Here is a 20507-nt window from a genome sequence, read left to right on the forward strand (position 1 = left end):
CTTAAGGAATGGCTTGATCTATTGTAAGTACCTGTAACTCCAACTGTGATCGTTTTCATTTGGACTGTTTCTGTTATTTATTGAATTTGTTGACAGTTTCCATGAAATCCTTGGATGTACTGAATCCTCAGCTCACATGGTATCGTCTTTGATATTAAAATAATGACAATGAAACATGAGAAAAGCAGCCCAGTGAGTTTATTGTCATGGTAATAATCTGTTAGCACCGTCTTCTAACAGGAAGAAGCTCCTGCGCACATTTATCTGACAGCTATGGTTGCTAGTTACTTTTTCAGTTCAAGATTTTACCTCAAAACATATCATTTATTCATAAATTACAACATATACAACATAGATTAAACCAGTGGTTCCAACCTTTTTAGCTTGTGACCTGGTACAAAAAAGCAGCATGTAGTTGGGGTCTGTTGTAACTTTTCAGATGTCTGAGTTGTTCTCTTATCTGTCTATTCATCTGTCTGAGGCTCAAAGAGGTCAAATTATCCAAAAGTTCACAAAAAAGATGAGAGAAAAGTCCAGGAAATGAATACTTTGTGTTGCAAAACTTTGCGAATCATCTCATGACCCCCCAAGTTTATCTGGTGACCCTTTGGAGGGATCAGACCCCTAGGTTGGGAACCACTGGATGGTAGCACCACCTCAAGCAGCTACAGCAGTACTGGTAATCTAATAATGTCATATTTAATATATAATAGTCATTGGGGACATTTTTAAGCCAAACAAGTGCTTATATTGCAATATTTGAAGTAGTTTTCACCGATAATATACTTTTACATACATTTGAATGCTGAACTTTTGCTTGTCATGGAGTATTTTTACATTAATGTATTAGTACTGTTACTGAACTGAGGACTTCTTCCACCAATGGGGGTGAGATATTCCAGGTGGGCTGCTGCAGGGCTGTTGGGGGTCCATGATGGCCGTAGATGAATGTTACAGGTGTTTATGGCCTACACTTCACCAACCTGCACTCCCACTGTTTACACCACCCTCAGTCTGCCATCATGGTGCTGCAGTTACAGGTGGGGCTCAGAGCAAATGATAATTGTCCACTCATTGACAGTCCACTGCTGTTTCCCAAATGCAGGACTGTATAACCTGTTGTGCCATAGACTGCCCATTACTTTTCATTCCCAGAGCCAACCGTCTCCTCCCTCTCAGCACATATTTTGGGGTGTGTTTTATTCTGCTCCATACATTGAACATCACTGAGATCACAAATAATAATAAATAACAATGATCATGCAAATATGTGAGATCACAATTTCAGTATATTTTTGAGTGTGCCCATTGTTGCCTCTTGTGGTCATTGGAGGTAAAACATACACTACAATCTTGGTTCTCATGTCAGGAACCAGTGGGTGTTTTCCACTTTCTGTCCTCAGGGGCCAGTAACAAGAAGAATAAGACACCGCACTCAAAAACTTGATTAAGACACAAAGGTGAGATTTATGCTTTATCGGAAGTGTTTTCAAGCAGTATTTCTGGTTTTACAAGAGATAAGACTTTAAAGATGGTGATTAACTGGTTGGGTCTGGTTAACTGACCTGTTCTGTTAAAGAGCAGCATCCAGCTGTTCCCTGAGCTTCTCTATGGACGAGACCAGCAGGGAGGAATTGGTTGCATTATGGGAAGTGTAGTATCCAATGGTTTTGGAGCTTTACACATATGAGGGACTAAAAGTCAGGATATCTCGACCTCTGCTGCTTCCAATTTAACGATTCTTTTAAAAAATGTGTCTCTTGTGAACTTTATGGAACTTCAATATTAAATCACTGGAATGACCCTTTAAATATAGTTGCTTTTGCATGTATTTGTTAATGTAGCAGCAGGCAGTTCTTCTGAAGTGGCAGAGTGACTATTTTTCTTGACATTGAGCACATGTTAGACATCTGAAACCAACATATAATCATTGTGTCCTGGTTTTAACTCTCTCTCCACTCTGATAATCTGATCTGAGAGAAACAGCAATACAAAGCACAACTTTCACACATTCACATTCTCACATTCATTCTCAATTATTCCTTAAGCAGCTTCATGTCAGTCTTAGTCGATATGGTGCTGCAGGTCTGTGTGCTGAATTAACCTTGAATTACTCTCATTAAAGTGGAGGACGGGACAAAGACACAAACACACAGCGGGCCCAGCAAAGTGATTTACAGTTTACTTCTGGTACAAATCTTTGAAACCTGTTGAAACATTTTGAAATTCCAAATGTCTTTAATACCTCAAAATCCAAATATAAGAAATAAGAAACAAATTCAAAAACCAGTAGTAGAGTAGAAATTCAGTCGGATGTACAAAACCGAGAGTGTTAAGTGGATTTGGCAGGTAGGAAAGGCAATATTAAACACAACTGTTTGGACAACACATCTTAAATACAGAAATCTCATTTGAAATTTTCTGATATTTCATTATTTATCAGAAATGTCTCTGAAGCTGCACATGTACACTCAGTTTCAACAAGGCAACACATTCCCTCATTGATATTAGTCCATTTCATCATGAACAGTTCTTAATGAAAGCTTATCAGACACCAAATGGAAGCTTATCAGACACCAGTATAATAACTCAAACTGCACCATAGTGTTTAAACATAGTTTTAAAAAAATATTTCAGTCACATTCTGTCAACCAGATTCACATACAATAAATTAAACCCATTAAAACTCGCTCTGTCCTGCTTCAGCTGATCTGACTGCAGGTCAGTTGAGAGCATAGTTGAACTGGTTGGAGAACTTGTCGTGTTTCCTCCTGTCAGATTTACTCATCGCCTCAGCTACTCTGCGCATGGAGCTCCTGCAAGGAGAAAGACAATGTTAAAATCTTCACAACCAAAAGCAGTTGTGCTGATGAGACAAGGCTTTGCATATAGATGGTTAAGGAACATCTATGAAGTTACAGATCATACTCAAGGTGCAAGTTCTAGCTCTACAAAAATCAAACTATTAGTCTGAGCTTCTAGAGAATGTCGTTCTCTGAGAGGCAGGAAGTGACGTACTTGTTGAAGACTTTTCTCTCCAGTCTGGAGCGGGACGTGTTGGCACTCTGCTTCAGATCACTGAGGTTGGGGTATTTCTTCTTCTTCCCTTTCCCTTTTTTACCCGCTCTGCTAGACCCCAGGTCTTCTCCTGTTGCCGCCTCGATGTCTTGCATCAGCTCTGCATCCCGCCAGTCTACGACAAAAACAGTGAGGGAGAAGAAGACTGTAGAATGTATCTGTATCTAAAGCTTGTTCTGTCTGAGAGTTTTTTACGCTGTCATAGTGTCAGCAGGTGCAACAATACTGGTGCTTGTGTCTGGCCAGCTTTATTTTAAAGCATCTTTAAGTGCTGAGTCATAGTTGGAGACAGAAAATGATTGAGGGACTAAATCCATCAACAGTTCCATCAATGATTAGACTAGAAACTGCTACAGAACAGCAGAGACAACCCATGAAAACAAGTGGTCTTTACTTTTATCTGCTAAATAGGACAGTTTGAGTCAGTGTGACTGAAACAATATATGTTTTTGTAAAACAAAATCAAAATAAAGTGCTAAAATGAATTATACAGCGTAGTGACAAACTGAGACTTACAGTAAAACTGAAGCAAACAATATACTGTAAAAAAGCATCTTCTCAGCAGCTGTGGCAGGAAAGTCATAACTGCTGTTGCTGAAGTTGATACTATTCCTTAAAATATTTCACACTAGTGCTGTGTGATATGGCCCAAAAATGGAATTTTTTTCAAGCTTGGGGTTGATTCATGATTTGAGTTGATTTTTGTTTCTATGTGAAATGCAGGATTGAATCATATTTTTTTAGACAGTTGAGCAAGAATTATCAAAGAGCTCCATCACCTGCCAGGTTGTCATCATTTTGCATCAAATACAGGTTATCTTACACTGCTACTGACTGTCAATCAGATGCTTCAACTAAGTAGAACATGAGCATCCACTTTAGTAATCAGTTTCAGCAGACACCACATATCACAACCTCTTAACTTTGTACTACATTATAAATAGAGCTACAACGATTAGACGATTAATCTATTAGTTGTCAATTATTTAATTAATCACCAACTATCTTGATAATTATTTGTAAATTTTTTTTTAAGAAAAACTGTCTGAATTCTCTGGTTCCAGCTCCTCAAATGTGAAGATGTTCTGGTTTCTTTAGTCCTCTGTGACAGTAAACTGAATATCTTTGCATTGTGGACAAAACAAAACACTTGAAGATGTCATCTTGGGCTTTGAGAAACAGTGATCAACATTTTTATGTGACATTTTATGGACCAAACACCTAATCAATTAATTGAGAAAATGATCGACAGATTAATCGATAATGAAAATAATCGTTAGTTGCAGCCCTAATACATTTCTCAGAGAACTTCAGTCAAAGTCAAGAGGTTGTGATATGCAGCACAACAAGCTAGTGAAACAGAACCGTGTTCCCACACATGTGGAGTAGCAGGTTACAATCTGAACAGTTTTCATTCTTTGGACTCATTTCTAAAGCAACGGTCACCACTGTCTTCATGGATGAAGGAACATGTCACCCTGTGCAGCAGTGTGGCTAATTGATGTGTTTTTAATAGTTTTTGAAAAACAACAGCAGTCTATGACACAGAGGAATCAGATATATCAGACTTTGAATACAAACACAATACTTGTTAGTAGATCAGTTCATTGTTGGTTTGGATCCAAACACGAGATTTATTAACAATAAGAAAAATATAGAAAATCTCCAGTCATCATCATCATCATCATCATCATCAGCCACCAACGCTAGTCAACTCCCATCACTTCAACTATTGTAACCAGAGATGATTCCTTGTCAACTAACACAAACCGAGAGCTCAGATCAGCGTGCAGAGTCATTTCCAGTCTCATAGATGAGACCGTTACATTAACTATGAGACGGCCAGAGACAGCTCGTCACCTGGATTCAGGTGACGAGTGTAACTTATCACGTGTAACTTATCACGTAGTGTAACTTATCACGTAAGACTTTACAGGACAGTCATGACTCAAAACGGCTAATGTAGCAGCTAGCATCTACAATACTTTTTTGTGACACTTTGCAAAACAGAAATGTGTATTAACTGCATTAATTCAATATATTTCCCAGCCCCATTTCAGACTATATTGAATCTACTCAAAAAGTCCCAACTTGTCTAAAAAGTCAGTCATTCTTTATTTTGGTGCAATCACAGATCAGCTGGGTGTGTGTCAGCTGATGGAGTTTCTACGTAATGAACTCAAACAGCTACTCTCTCTCACTGCCACGAATCTGGAATTGAAACTTGAACAAAAAGTCATTTTAATGCAGAGTGTAATGAAGTAATTACAGCTGATAACATAAATGAGCTCATAATGCACAGTTTTACACACCATAAGTAGTAAACAGTGTGTAGTACAGGCTCATTTGGATCCAATTCCGGTGTTAATGAAAAGTGTAATGTCATAATTCTGGGCGATAAAGTAAAAGCGGCTGTAATGCAGAGTAATGACGGTCTAAACGAAGAGACACTTCTAGTTAATGACGTACTGCGGTGGAATTAGAGATAAACCTGCAGTAATGCAAAGTAATTACACTGTGATTGTGATGGGATTGAAGCCGGGCTCTCCACTCTGTCAAAACACTGACCCCGGCTCTGTGTGTGTGTGTGTGTGTCTCTATTAATCAGCCCGTCTGACCCTGGGTCTGACTAGACCTTCAACTATCCCTCATTACACACACACACACACACACACACACACACACACACACACACACACACACACACACACATACACACACACACACACACACACACACACAGAGAGAGAGAGAGAAGAGCAGTAATTGAAAAGCAGCTGGTGTATTTAGGAGAATCATTACTGCTAAAAGAGGAGCAGCTGCATTTACATTGTGTGTTTGTGTGTGTGTGTGTGTGTGTGTGTGTTGAAGGTGTGTGTCCTCCATTACTTTGTTGTTGTGATCTTAGAGGAGTTTAAGATAAAAGAAAGCAACAAAAGGAAGAACAAATACAAGAAAAATAGAAAAAAAAAATGGACAAAAGAAAATAAGATGAGAGAGGGAAACCGGAACGAAAGAAAAAAGAAGAAAAAGAAAAAAGAAATCAGAGAAAGATGAGGAGAAAGCCAGTCTTCTGAATTTAATCAGTGTTGCAGCGGGGCTCTTTTCTCTGTCAACACCTCTTAGCCCATCCAGCTGGGGTCTGTGTGAGTGAGTGTGTGTGTGTGTGTGTGTGTGTGTCAGAGCAGGGCAGGGGGCAGGCCACACACACACACACACACATCCACTAAGGCATCTGGGCTCTTTGGTTTGCTCAGACGTCTCTCAGCTACGCGCCGCTAAGCACAGAGTGTGTGTGTGTGTGTGTGTGTGTGTGTGTGTTTGTGTGTGTGTGTGTGAGAAAGAATGAATCTATAGTAGCAGAGTGTCATAGCATCAGTTCCTCTCATCCCACTCTGTCAGTCAGCTGCATGGACTCTGATGGTTGGTAGGACTGCGTGTGTGTGTGTGTGACTCATCCAACATCACTCTGGAGACTTTTAAGCCCTAATTAAGATCAGATACAAGTAGAGAATAATAACAAGAAAGAAGCAAAAATCTGGGGAAAAAAAACACACCTTGTGGTTGAACGGCAAAGGAAAGTGTCAAACTGTAGCCACATGTCATGTGATGAAAAGTCAGGAGACCAAAGTTATTACAATTCATCCTCTGGGGAACTTGAATGTGTGAAACAAATTTCACAGCAATCCATCCGATAGTTAGACATTTCAATAAACAATTCAACCTCGTGATGGCGCTAGAGGAAAAGTCAGAGGATCACCTAAGTCATTAGGGTAGATCCTCTGGCAACCATGAATGTCTGAACCCAATTTTGTGTCAATCCATCAAGTAAATGTTGAGATATATCACAGGTTCATATTCCTAAAATAGTTAGAACGTCTAGGGACTATGAATATCTGATGTACATTTCATGGCAATCCATCAACTAAAAGCACACTAAGAAAGAATATGTTGCTTTGCACGTATCATAAAATGATGTTTCAAGAGTCTCCAACTATTGTGTAGAGTTTTGTGGGGGATTTATTACTTTGTTGCCAGTTTTTTTAAGAGATATTTTTCCCTTTTCTACCACATTGTGAGGGAGAATTCCTCCCTCCCCCCCTGAATCCCTGTTGCTGCTAGCTCTCACTGCCGTCCTGGAGAGAGAGTAGACAGCCATGTGCTTCCTCTGATGGCTGACACCACCTGCTTCTTTTCCTCAGTCAGTGAGGAGCTTCATGAGCCTCATCAGTAGGTTGATGATATCCCTGGCTGCACTAGTGTCTCCTGTAGCTGTGAGATGACCAATGACATTATCCCTCACTGGCTTCCCACCCACCTACCTACACTGCTGACTGTAGTCAGTGTGGTGGAAGCATCTCTGTCGGGAGTTTCACTTCATCAGCTCACTGTTGCAACGTAAACCGACAATGTAAAAGTCATGACGGTTCTTTAATTTGGTTTTCATGTTATCTGCTGTGTGGTAATCCAGTTTTAAGAATGTAATTTTAGCACTAAAGGCAGACATGATGTTCACTGCCATTAATTACCTAACTCAAGCAAGTTAACAGGTTCATTTAACTTGACTGTCGTTACAACAAATGTCAGGAATTTGCCTTGGTGAGCTAATAGTGCTCCAGAGAGGGCAACATTCAACACAACATACTAATAATACAACCATATACATACAGTAAGAACATTTCAAAATACACAGAAGAGCGTCTGGAAGGTATCAAAAACACATTAAGAAATCTAAAACATGGGTACTCTGGTGGGAGAGTGGTTCAAGACATGAACCATGTAACTGTTCAATCCCAGACGCTCCCTTAGTGTCATCAACTCCCTCCTCTACCTGTGTTTCCTGGCTCTTTATACTGTCAAACTATCATATAAAAGGCAAAAATGCCATTAAAAATCTTTTAAAAACGAATCTGAAACACTACAGCATGCTCTGGAAAACAGATAATAGTGAGGTAAAGGATCAGTGACAAGTACATGGACTAAAGTAGAAAAACTAGAAACACTTGTATGAGCCTTTAAAACTCATCCTCTGACACGTGTTTTCTAAATAACAACTCTTTCTCAAAAAATAAATCTAGTAAAATAATAGTAATTAATGAATAAATAAGATAACACAAAAAGAATATGAAAATAAATAAAAAAAGAATAGGAAATAAAGGAGATGTTATGGTCCATCTCTCCTCAGGGCTCCTTTTCATGTGATCTCTGCTTTTATTAGCTAGCGTTGTCTCTATCATCAAAACATTAGATTTTTATGTCAAATATAACCGACCATAAACCAGGAAACAAAAGGAATGGAGGTGGTGGGAGATGAATCTATTGATGTTGGCTGATTTCCTATTGGTCACCGATAGAGGTCAATAAGAGTCATTGAAAACTGATTGTAGTAGAAGTAGAGCTGACTGGAACACAATAAAAACATGATTCAAAAGAATTAAAAACATGTTGGATCCTCCTGTCTGTGCACTCTCACTGAGTCAGACATGTTGAACAAGTTATGAGTTATAATCTGCTCTGAACAGGATACAGAGGTGTGTGTGCAGCCATAACCAAAGACATACACACACTCAGTAAACACTATCCAAACTAAAAAAAACCCTCAAGTCTCCAAATAACAACAGCCATGTTAGCCTCATGTCTGTCACTATGGAAACTGGTCTCAGCTGACCTTTACAATGTCCCTCACTGCTGGCTGTTTAACCTCACTGTATGCTTGTGTGTGTGTGTGTGTTTTGCTGTGTATGTGTGTGAATGTGTGACTGAATAGGTAGAGGGAGCTGAGGCCAATGGCCCATCAACTCATTCAGGCCACTGTCCCCCCTACTGTGAGATTGATTTATGTGTGTGTGTGTGTGTGTGTGTGTGTGTGTGTGTGTGTAGGTGTGAGATTGACTCGTGGATCGATAGTGTAGTTGGTAACAAAAGATGCTATTTCACAACTCACTGGACTGCATGCCATGGCCACACACAAACACACACACACACACACACACACACACACACAAAGCTGGTGGTTAACAAGACACTGCAGGCAGCTGGTGGACATCCTGCAGACTGGTGACTCTCACTCTCTCCAACAACAAACACAGACACTGATAAAGTGTACAATCCACTATTACCACACAGCAGGCTGTTATATTGCTTTACTAACTGTTTGTTTATTGTTTGTTCCACATCCATTTACATCACAACCATTTCTGAGGAAAATGGACCAATGGCGGTAAATATATTTTTGACAAGAAAAATCTTCAATTCAAGGTCCACAATCTTCCTCAGTGGATCCTGTCTGATCACTTTTTTTGGCAAATAACCCAATCTTTAGTTATTAGATTTTTCCAGAGCTTTCACCACTAAAGAAGACTGTGAGATGTGGTTGAAAGCTCCAGAAAAAGATAGAAGTGGGCCTTGAGTAAAGTTTTTTTTTTCTTGTCAAAAATACCTTAATTTATTTACTTCTTTTTTTGTCAAAGAAAAGTGAACAAAGGAAGCTGGAAGCTCTGAAAAAGCTAGTAAGTGAACCTTGAGTTACAGGTTTTTATCATCAAACTGCTGTTTCATGAGTCAAAAATGACATTTGACGCTCGGTACAGACTGATTTATCAGTGTTATACGTTGTTATACGCAGCAACTCTTCACTGTTTAGAATGTGCTCTGCAACTTGTTTCACTTAATGCAGTAACATGTGGCTTGTGTGTGTGTGTGTGTGTGTGTGTGTGTGTGTGTGTGTGTGTGTGTGTGTGACTCCTCACCTGGCTGCTCCTCTCTCTTCCTCCTCTCCTCCTTCTCCTCTCGGAGTCGGTCCTCCTGCCTGCAGGGTCGACCCTCCTGATCTCGAGGGATGATTGGCCCGTGGAAAGGACACTGGAGGAGACACAGTCACAGCTCAAACACACACACTAACTACAGTATGAGGGCTGATCACTGGGCTTGGCAATGTCGACAAACAACAATGATATATTTTATATGAGTTAAATATTTATGTGTAAACAGACAGAATCCCTCTGAGTGTGTGCGGATACCTTGAGCCGGTCCTGTCTCTGACACAGCTTTCCGTTGCCCAGCGGTGCTCTACAGTAATGGCTGACAGGAGTGAAGCTACCAGGGAAGGAGATGTATCTGCTCTTGCTCTCCGCCAGCAGCTCCTTGTTCTCCACCTCCTCCTCCACGTCAATGGGAACCCAGAACTGATGCTGTGAGGCCGACCTGCAAAGGGATCACACTTTTTACACAAGTTTAAGAAATTTACAACCTTTCACGACTCTTTTATTGCTATCTGTGTATGTGTGTGTGTGTGTGTGTGTGTGTTTAAGGTGTCTTACTTGATGATCTTGCCAGCATTGGGCTGCTCCTGGCCCCAGTAGTACAGGTCCAAACCGAAAGGAACCACTGGAGCATCAACAGCCTTCTGGTCTGAAGTGGACTGGGATGAACTGGGACCAGAGGAGCTGCTGGAGGACGTGGAGGGAGAGTTAAAGCAGCTTCATGCAGAAACAATTCAGTTCATTTCGTGTTTTGAGTTTTGTTGTGATTATTGCGGCCAAAAATGTTTGATTTTGCAGCAGCTTGTCTCAAAATGCAATACAATGCAATGTTTTATGTGCTCTTTTTGAGGTAAAATTGCAGGGAATTAGGAAAAATTGCATTCAAAGGAATTTTTTTTAAAAAATTGCTACCAATTAAAAGTCATGTAATCTCTTCATTTGATAAAAAGCATACTGCATATCACAGTAACAACTATATTTCAGTGATAGTTTATTTTCTGAATATGACAACAATGGGCTCAAAGTTATATAAAAAAAGAAAATACTGTCCTTAAGTTCCATTTAAAAGTCTTTCTTAAATAAACTTTCACCTCAATATTAGCATCAAATAGAATCAGTCAATACTGCCATTAAAATACATCTATTAACATCAAAATATAGTTTAATTTCCAAAGTGCCATGTTTATGTTTGAGGTAGATTATGTCCATCTTTGCTGTCTGAACAACATCAACTTGTATTCTTCTCACTAACTGAATTAAACCTCATTGTTTTGCTCGGTCTGTGGCATCATTTCTGTTGGCAGGTGAGATTTGTCCATCTTCCACCTGAATGCGTCTGAATCCTTGCTGAATGTGCTGCGGTCACATAAGTAACCACGACATGAAATGCAACAACTGATTCAAATCACAAGTGGTCTGTTGATGCCATGTCATGCTGAAAAGTTAGAGTAATTTAGCAAAATTGCAAACTCTCGCAAATATTGTGGAGATTTCCTGAATTTACGTTAATTATTGTGATTCCAAAATTGCAATTTCCTGGAGGGACTGTTAAATACAATGATGTGGGTTTAACAGCCACAATGACCATGCTGCAGCTAAATAGGCGCAGTATCTGATCACATGTGCTGTCTGGTTACGAGGAGGTTAAAGGTGGTGGAACTGAGGTCAGTAGAGAACTTGTCACCTGGACTCTGCTGGCAGAGGGATGTTCTGTTTGAGGAGGCGCAGTGTGGCAGCAGCACAGGTTGGATCCGCCTCCTCTTCCATGAGTCGCTTTAGTCTCCTGATGGAGGAAGAGGAGGAAGAGGAGGACGGGGGCGGGGCTGGAGCCGCAGGTCTTTTAGCAGGAGTCTTTTTTGTGACGGGTGCTGCTGAGGTAGAAGGAGAGGGATCCAAACCTGCCGACAAAGACAAGAAGAAGTTAAGATAAGGATGCGTGAGTGTAATGTAACACACCACATCTGTTCTTCTTCTAAAAGTCTGAATCTCCATTGGTGGCACATTTTTTACGGGGGAAAGATTAAGAGGAAATGACAGGAGGTGACTCAGATCAAAGGAAATTTATTGAAACATTTTGGTCTAAAGGAAATTTGGACTTGAAGGATGGATGATCAGAAGGTCACCAAAGACATTCAGTTTTATCTTCTAGGGAGTATGAATGTTCATGCCTAATTTCATAGCAATCTGGTCATTATAAACAAAAACTACAAGTCTACAGCCATACTATACTATACTATACTATACTAACTAACTTACTATGACAATGTTGATGTTTAGCAGGTAAAAAGTTTAGCAATATTACATTTGCTAATAAGCATTAAACACAACATACAGCTGAGGATGATGGGAATGTCATTAGTTAAGTTAAAATATTGGACAAATTAAAACTTTGATCTGATGATGGTGCCAGTTACAAAAAGTTATTATTATTCATCTATAGGGACATGAATGTATGAACCCAGTTTCATGGCAACACATCCAATAGTTGTTGAGACATTTCACTAAAAAACACAACTGTCAAACTCATGGTGGTGCTGGAGGAAAAGTCAAAGAATCATTAGGGTAGATCATCTGGGAATCATGAATGTCTGTACCAAATTTCATGGCAACCCATAAAATAATTGTTGAGATATTTCAATCTGGTCCTGAAGACCAACAGACAGACATTATCATCCATAGAGTGAGACCACTAGCATAGTATACTCTAGCAATAACATATTTGTCTCTTATCAGACCATCAGACCATAAAACAGCCAACTTACAGGAATAAAGAGAGAGCAGCGGCAATATGCCCCAAAACCTCCAGAACAAGTTGTGTGTATGTGTGTGTGTGTGTGTGTGTGTGTGTGTGTGTGTGTGTGTGTGTGTGTGTGTGTGTGTGTGTGTGGTCAAACTCTGGGTCAATCAGGGTCTCTGGGGTTTGAGAAGGACTTAAATGCACACATCCATGCACACACACCGCAAGTGAGATCAGAGGAAGGCAGTAAGCTGAGAGCTGCCAACATGCTGATCCCACACATTATTAAGGCTGACCTGGATGCTTCAGAGATTCAATCACTGCTATGCTAGACTACGCAAATGATCCACACCGTACAGCTTTTTGACTCTTTTTTTCTATTTGGTTAGTAAGCCAACAATTAAAACACAAAAAAAGTCAGACTAGCCAATTTACTGGCTGGTCTGACCAGGTGCCAAAATACTGGCCTGGTTTTCAATTAAACTAAGAAACTGGTCTTTACAAGAGATCTACTGGCAGCAGTTTCAAACTCATAGCATTTCATTGAATTCATGGTCAAGTGGTCATTCACAATAAGGTTTGGATCCACCGTCACACAGATGTGTGTCTCAGATGGATGTAAGAAAGCAAACAAACAGCAGAATTCTGACAACATCTTAAAGAGTCTGCCCATCCGCACAAGACAAAATAACAGTATAGGTCTAAAATTCAGGCCGGAAAAAACAACCTCTAGTTACGTTTACACCGTCTAGTGGCTGTTGTAATTATGACCGGGGAAATAACACAGTTCACATGACGTCAATATATATTTTGATTTCATCTTATTAGGAGGAGGTGGGTTGGCTAGATAGCAAAAGTGGACTTTGCTGCAGGAGACCATTGTTGCAACTGCAAGTTGGGACATTTTTTTAAAAACTGTGACATTGCAGTGAAATTGAATATTGAAAAATCCATGTAATTAAAAAAAATAGGAGACCTTCTTTTAGGTTTCTGGTCAAAATGAGTGGTTAGGGCCAGGGTTAGGGTTAGGGGGCTAGGGTCAGTATTTCTAAAATCCTGGTTATGTCCTTGTTAATAGAGTCCCACAATATACTCTAGGTTAACATGTTTTTAATGCCTTTTATTACTTCTTGATAGTCTTATGTAAAAGGCTTAAGATGGTGAGATGTTTGTTGCACATCATGCACTCACAATAATGTTTTCACTGTTCACTTTTCAAAGAAGAGTTTTTTTTTTTTTTTTTTAAACACAACCAAATATGTCAATAGTCAAGTGATTGCCTGTTACCCCAACCTCACTCTACCTCACCTCACCTTCTCCCCCTCCATCATCCCTCCTTCTCTCTCTCCATCAGGTGGTGAAATACAGACTCAATCTGCTTTTTTCAAACCGCCAAATGGCAGGGGTTTGTCTGGATGTTGTGGATGTTAAGACGCACAGATCAATGGGAGGAAATGTGTATAGTTGTGTGTGTGTGTGTGAGTGAGTGGGTGGGGAGGGGGGGTGGTTGTTAGAGAAAGAGAGAGAAAAAGGGGGTTAAGGGGGTTTGAGGGAAAGAGAGGGAGAGAGAAAGAGAGAGAGGAAAGGCGGAAAGAGGTATTGATTTTCCCGGGTTAAGCAGGGCCTGTAATTAAAATGTTAATTTGAGAAAGAGAGAGATAGTGTCCTGACAGCAGAGAGAGGGATAAGAGGACTGATAATCAGAATGACAGAACAGGACAGAGGCGAGGAAAGAGAGAAGAGAGAGGGGGAAGAGATATAGATAGAGGAAGGGAGGAAATAGAGGAGGGAAAAGAGCAGAGCCAGGCTTTCTCTGAATGAACCAACACTAGGAAAAAATGGAAAGGAAAGGAAGCCGAGAGGAAATGTAGAGAAATGTTAAATGTGTTCCATTGCCTAAGATGAAAAGAGAAGACAGACAGAAACAGACAGAAACCAAAAGAGAACAATGATATACTGAAGAACAGAAAAATATCAAACCTTATAACTGAGTTGAGACCTTTGAAGTCCTGCTGATTCCTTTGGTACAGATAATCACTGTCTCAATTATCAGTGTTCCTTTTTCCATGTTAGTGTTGTAAATACTTAGTGAGCTACTGTGTTATAATTTGGATCAGTTTATACTGTCTATATGATTTGCAATAAAATCCATGGATCAAGGCAGTTCCAGTAAAATGAAGTGAAGTTATGAATGCTGACCTACTATCTTACATCTTTCACTTTTCCTCCATGCATGCTGCTACACATTTCTCTAATTATTGTTTAAGATGTGTATTATCCTGGATGAGTTTCAATACTTTTTACAAGACAGATACAACCAATTTCATTAGCTTAGCTTTTCTTTTTTTTTTTGTAAAAACCCTGTCTTTTCTCTTCCTGTAAAACATTTTCTTATATTTGATGACTAATCTTGAACTCAGGGGCAGTTATATAAACGGATCCAATCAAATGTGATTTGGGCCGACTAGCTAACTACACCCATCATATAAAACCACACCTGACTGCTTGTGGGTCGTAGTAACTAGCAGAGCAATATCATAGGAGGAGGTGTGTGTTTGGATATGAGTGGGCAAAATCTTTGTTTTCATTTCCAAAAGAATGTGGTTGAGGTCTGATTTATTCATCTCTCCCGCATTCTCTTCCAGATCTAACAACACAGGTGAGAGGTGTGTGTGTTGACGCCAATATATGTCACAGTGCAGAAGCTAAAGACACAAAATTCTGTTTCATTGTGACATTAAATACTCCACACCAAAACACACCAAATGTGTATTGTTCCGCGGCTGCAAATAGTCCTGAACAAATGCAATATTTACTCCTGCTTTAGTCACAATTGTTAAAAGAACCACAGGACCCAGCTGCTTTAGGGCATGACTGAGACTTCTGGGGTTGGAGCTGAGAGTCTCAGGCAGAGTAGAGAAGTCAGAAAGATGGACTAACCAAAAATACTGAGAGGTGCTATTCCATACGAGCACAAAAAGTGCTCATTTGCAAAAATGAATATCAATTTGTTGCCAAGTCTAAACAGGATTACTTTATATTTCAAGCAGGATATCAAGCTAGTGTGTGTGTGTGTGTGTTTCTGCAAGTGTGTGGGTGGTAAAATCTGGGTGCAGGGCTAATAGGGGCTCATTAAAGAGGTTGCATTGTTAATTTGGTATGGCCCCTGTAGATCATTACCTAGCCAGCCACTAATCACCCTGACACACACACACACACACACAAAGCTGTTTTGGGCACATCAGATACAATCTAATTACTTTAGCGTCTAATTGATTAGTAATGGAGGGAGGTGGGAGGGGAGAGGAATGGGCTTGCAGGTAAAGGAGAGGCTCAGTGTAATGTAATGACTCAGGAGGCTGGCGAGGAGTACTCGCCAGGGGTCAAAGGGCACCTCGCAGCCACAACAGCATGGCTGACCTAGCAATAACAGCACTGTCGACAACATGCTCTGTTATGGTGTCATTAACGCAGACACATAAATAGAGACACACACATAAACACAGAAAAGTTCACATATGAATCTGTATGAGTGATGACGGGACGATTGAATATGGCTGACAGAGCAGCACCGTCAGAGTTTTAGTGTTTACTGTCGCCTGGAGCTTCTACATAGTTGCTGATAATGATATTAACAGCATTTAAATTCCATCTAATATTTAGGAAAAGAACATGTTGTTGTGGAGCTGACATAGCAATAAAGATGAGCAGGCAGTTGGTTAATGACCTGAACATTTGACCTCTAACCTACCATGCTGCCTGCAGGCTAGACATGATCCATACAAGTCCAATGCAGCCACGGTGCAGGAGGGAACAACACTGTAACAGCCACTCATATGGACACAGTGGTAAGTCTGTGGTGAAGGTAAATGGATGTCTTGACAGAATAAAGTCCATCAAAGATACATAGAGGAAAAGTAAATACCTGTCTCCATTACAAGGTTGTGCTGCATTTCAGACATCAGATAAAAAAAATAATAAAATTGGTGTGGCAGTGATTGGGGGATCCTCCTGAAGTCCACTTTCATCTCCACAGTTTTGAGCACATTCAGCTCCAGGTTGTTGCGTCTGCACCATAGGGCCAGCTGCTCAACCTCACATCTGTATGCAGACTCATCTCCGTCTCAGAGGAGGCCGACGAGTGTTGTGTCATCTGTAAATTTCAGGAGTTGAACAGACGGGACTCCTGAGGTTGCAGTCGTTGGTGTAGAGGGAGAAGAGCAGCGGGGAGAGCATAGATCCCTGAGGGACACCATTGCTGACTGTTCGGGTGCTGGATGTGATTTCTCCCAGCCTCACCTGCTGCTTCCTGTCCGTCAGGAAGCTTGTGGTCCACTGACAGGAGGCGGGCACAGTGAGCTGGGTGAGTTTGGTGAGGAGGAATTCTGGGATGATGGTGTTGAAGGCTGAGCTGAAGTCTACAAACAGGATCCTTGCATACGTCCCTGGGGATTCGAGGTGTTGCAGGATGTAGTGCAGTCCCATGTTGACTGCATCATCCACTGTCCTGTTTGCGCAGTAGGCAAACTGCAAGGGGTCCAGCATGGAGGTCTGTGATGGTCCTTCAGGTAGGTCAACACCAGTCTCTTGAAGGACTTCATTACAACAGACGTCAAGGCGATGGGCCTGTAGTTGCTTAGTCCAGTGATGGAGGGTTTCTTTGGAACTGGGATGAAAGTGGAGCATTTGAAGTAGGAGGGGATTTCATACAGCTCCAGTGATCTGTTGAAGATCCATGTGAATGTGGGAGCCAGCTGGTCAGCACAGACTTTCAGACAGGAGGGTGCAGCTAGGTTTATGCTTGATGCAGTGACCCCAGCACGAGGGTGCGTGCGCCAAAAATGACGTCATCACATCTTTCACATTGAGCGCAAAGGCTCTACAAATTGCAAATGCGGTGCTTGGTCGTGCACCTCCGGCACGCCACATATGGACATGCGGAGGTGCATTTCCTCATCAATATCACCCATCAGCCTCATTATACAGCTATATTTCCCATCCACACATCTCTCTGCATGTAAGGGACGGACAGAACATCTCCTCTTGTGTGGACTTTGTAGTTGTAATAGCAATAAGCAGATAGATTCTTCCTCAGCAATGACGAGTTCCAGGGCAGTGTGTGTATCCATGATGGATAATGACATTCTTCTGGTAACACTCGTTGACTTCTTACTTATTCACAGAATATTTTGTTTGTGGTGATTCAGAAAATACTGCAATGAACAACACACTGAGCATTAACGCCTCTGTGCATGCTTGTAGCTCACACACCATCTGCAGAGGCCCGCAAAACAGTGTCTCACATGAGACAACTATTTTGATAATTGATTATTTGTTTTGAGTCATTTTTTAAGAAAAAAAGTCAAAATTCTATAATTTCATCTTATCATATGTGATTTTTTTTCTAGTTTCTTTAGTCTTTTGTGACAGTAAACTGAATATCTTTGGATAGTGGACTGTTGGTTGGGACAAAATAAGACATTTGAGGACGTCATCTTGGACTTCGGGAAACCACGATTGACATTTTTCACTATTTTCTGACATTTTATTGACCAAACAACTAATCAATTAATCAGGAAAATCAATAATGAAAATAACTGTTAGTTGCAACTCTACTCAGAATATAAGAGAAACTGAGCAAATAAGCATGAAAATGGAAACAGACATGTGTCACTAATCAAATTGTATCAGATCCATCATATCAGACATGACCAGACCCCATTTGGACTTGGTTGGGACGAGTGGCTTTCCCTTTAGTTTCTAGGGCCTTTTTGGACACACACACACACACACACACACACACACACACACACACACACACACACACACACACACACACACGTCTTTAACCATAGTTCTATAAATAAACCCATTTAAGAAGCCCTTTAGCTGCTCTTAATCAGCTGAATGCTGCTTCTTTGAAGTGTGTGTGCGTGTGTGTGTTTGTTTGTTGAATGTGTGTGTGAATCTTAAAAGATTACAGCAGCAGCAGGTCTTCTTTTGTAGCTTGACCTCACTATTTATCCACGTGTGTGTAGGTCTGAGCAGTGCATGTGTGTGTGTGTGTGTGTGTGGTTGAACTAACCATACTCGGCTCGGAGATGCTCTGGAATGTGTGGCTCATATCCCTCTTTCTCTGGAACTTCATCAAAATCATCTTCATCATCACTGCCTTCTCCATCTGAAGAAGTTTTAACCTGAGGAAGAGGAGGTAAGGTAGAACATTGAAAGGTGTTCAGGGTCAGGATGGAAGATGTAGCATAAGCCTGAAATGCAGAAATCTTAGTAATCATGGATCCGGAGCTAAACTTCAATAGCTACATGAGATCAATAAGAGTGTCTGAACAGTTTCATCTTGAAAACAAAGCAAGATCTGAAGGATTCAAGTCCAGGCATAACTTTTATTTCTAAAATCAAAACCTTTAAAAACAGGTCACAAATGGGGCTGCAACTAATTCTCATTATTGATTAATATGTCAACTATTTTTTCAATTAATTGATTAGTTGTTTGGTCTAAAAAATGTCCAACAATGGTGAAAAATATTGATCACTGTTTCCCAAAGGCCAGGTTGACATCTTCCAATGTCTTGTTTTGTCCCAACAAACAGTCAACACAACCCGAAGATATTTAGTTACTAAGATAGAAGAGTTAATAAACCAGAAAACATTCACCTCTGAGAAGCTGGAATATGAGAATTTGGACAATTTTCTTGAAAAAAATGACCAAAAAAAAAAGATTAATCGATTGTCAAAATAGTTAGCGATTCATGTTCTGTTGATCAACTGATGGTTGCAGTTCTAGTCATAAATATGTTGTTTTATTTTCAAAACTGCTCAGTAAATTCCTCACAAAGCTGGTCACTGTAGTTTCTACTCCAATGGGAAGAAACAGTGCATCTGTTGGGGACTATTTTCAGCAGTGGATGAATCCACATTTAGAGTTTCTGTATTTCTGGCAGTGGGACGGTGTGTGTGTGTATATGTTCATGTCACTCAGTGCAACAGTGTGGCACTTTAATGTGTTTTTAATAGTTTTTGGACAACAATGGAGCTGTATGGTACAGAGGAAGAAGATATATCAGGCTTTGATGCACACAATTTCTGGTTTTGAATTTCTTTACAATAGGTAAAGTGTATAATATCAACAGCCTTGTTCTATAATCCACAAACTACACACATTGATACACTGAACACAACCAAACAGAACGTTAGTTAAACTACACATATTGACATAGTGATTATTTAAGTCCAGTTTCTCTCTCATTCCTTTACTCTCCTTCTCAGGGTTGTGTGATCTCTTCGGCTTGGGGGAGAAAGGGATGACGATGATTGTGTGTGTGTGTGTGTGTGTGTGTGTGTGTGTGTGTGTGTGTGTGTGTGTGTGTGTGTGTGTGTGTGTGATGAGCTGCTATCAGCGCTAAGCAGAATTTATGGTTTTTAATTTCCCGGTGAGGTTGTTAGCCATTGGCTGGGCTACAATGCAGAACACAACACTCCTATTCACACAGGGGTCATTTCCATAATACAAATGTGTGTGTGTGTGTGTGTGTGTGTGTGTGTGTGTATGAGTGGTGGCTGCTCTGCCTTTAACAGCTGAGGACACACACACACACACACACAGCATAATAATCACAGTGATTAGTGTTATGAGGGGCAGTAAAACCTAACGTTAGACTAACCTCTTATTCCCAAAGGCCTCTTTTTCATTAGTGTGTAATACCTGTATGTGTGTGTGTGTGGGTGTGTGTGTGTGTGTGCGATAGAGGGGTGCTGTGCTACTGCTGATAAAGCCCATTAGAATGTTAGAATTAGTTTACAAATGATGAGTCCTTAGATGATTACTAAAACACACCCACGCACACGACTGAACCCTGGGACAGAGTCAGTTAACCGTGCCACAACCCTTCCTCAACACACCTCAACACACCAGC

General features: G+C 40.5%; 1 protein-coding gene across 4 annotated transcripts in view; it reads right to left on the reverse strand.

The window, feature by feature from the left end:
• Nucleotides 1–2160: 2160 nt before the first annotated feature.
• The window catches only part of uvssa (UV-stimulated scaffold protein A), a 40666-nt gene continuing 22319 nt past the window's right edge, over nt 2161–20507 (reverse strand). For 3 of the 4 annotated variants that reach the window (XM_042419905.1, XM_042419906.1, XM_042419904.1), the window contains exons 9-15: nt 18662–18773; nt 11524–11737; nt 10398–10526; nt 10098–10281; nt 9828–9939; nt 3019–3193; nt 2161–2816 (exon numbers count right to left, since the gene is read on the reverse strand). In XM_042419905.1, coding sequence (XP_042275839.1) covers nt 2723–2816; nt 3019–3193; nt 9828–9939; nt 10098–10281; nt 10398–10526; nt 11524–11737; nt 18662–18773 — 1020 coding nt within the window. In that variant the 3' untranslated portion in view covers nt 2161–2722. The remainder of the gene's footprint in view (nt 2817–3018; nt 3194–9827; nt 9940–10097; nt 10282–10397; nt 10527–11523; nt 11738–18661; nt 18774–20507) is intronic. The other variant, XM_042419907.1, reaches the window with a different exon arrangement.

This window comes from Thunnus maccoyii, chromosome 8 (assembly GCF_910596095.1).
Source record: "Thunnus maccoyii chromosome 8, fThuMac1.1, whole genome shotgun sequence".
NCBI lineage: Eukaryota > Metazoa > Chordata > Actinopteri > Scombriformes > Scombridae > Thunnus > Thunnus maccoyii.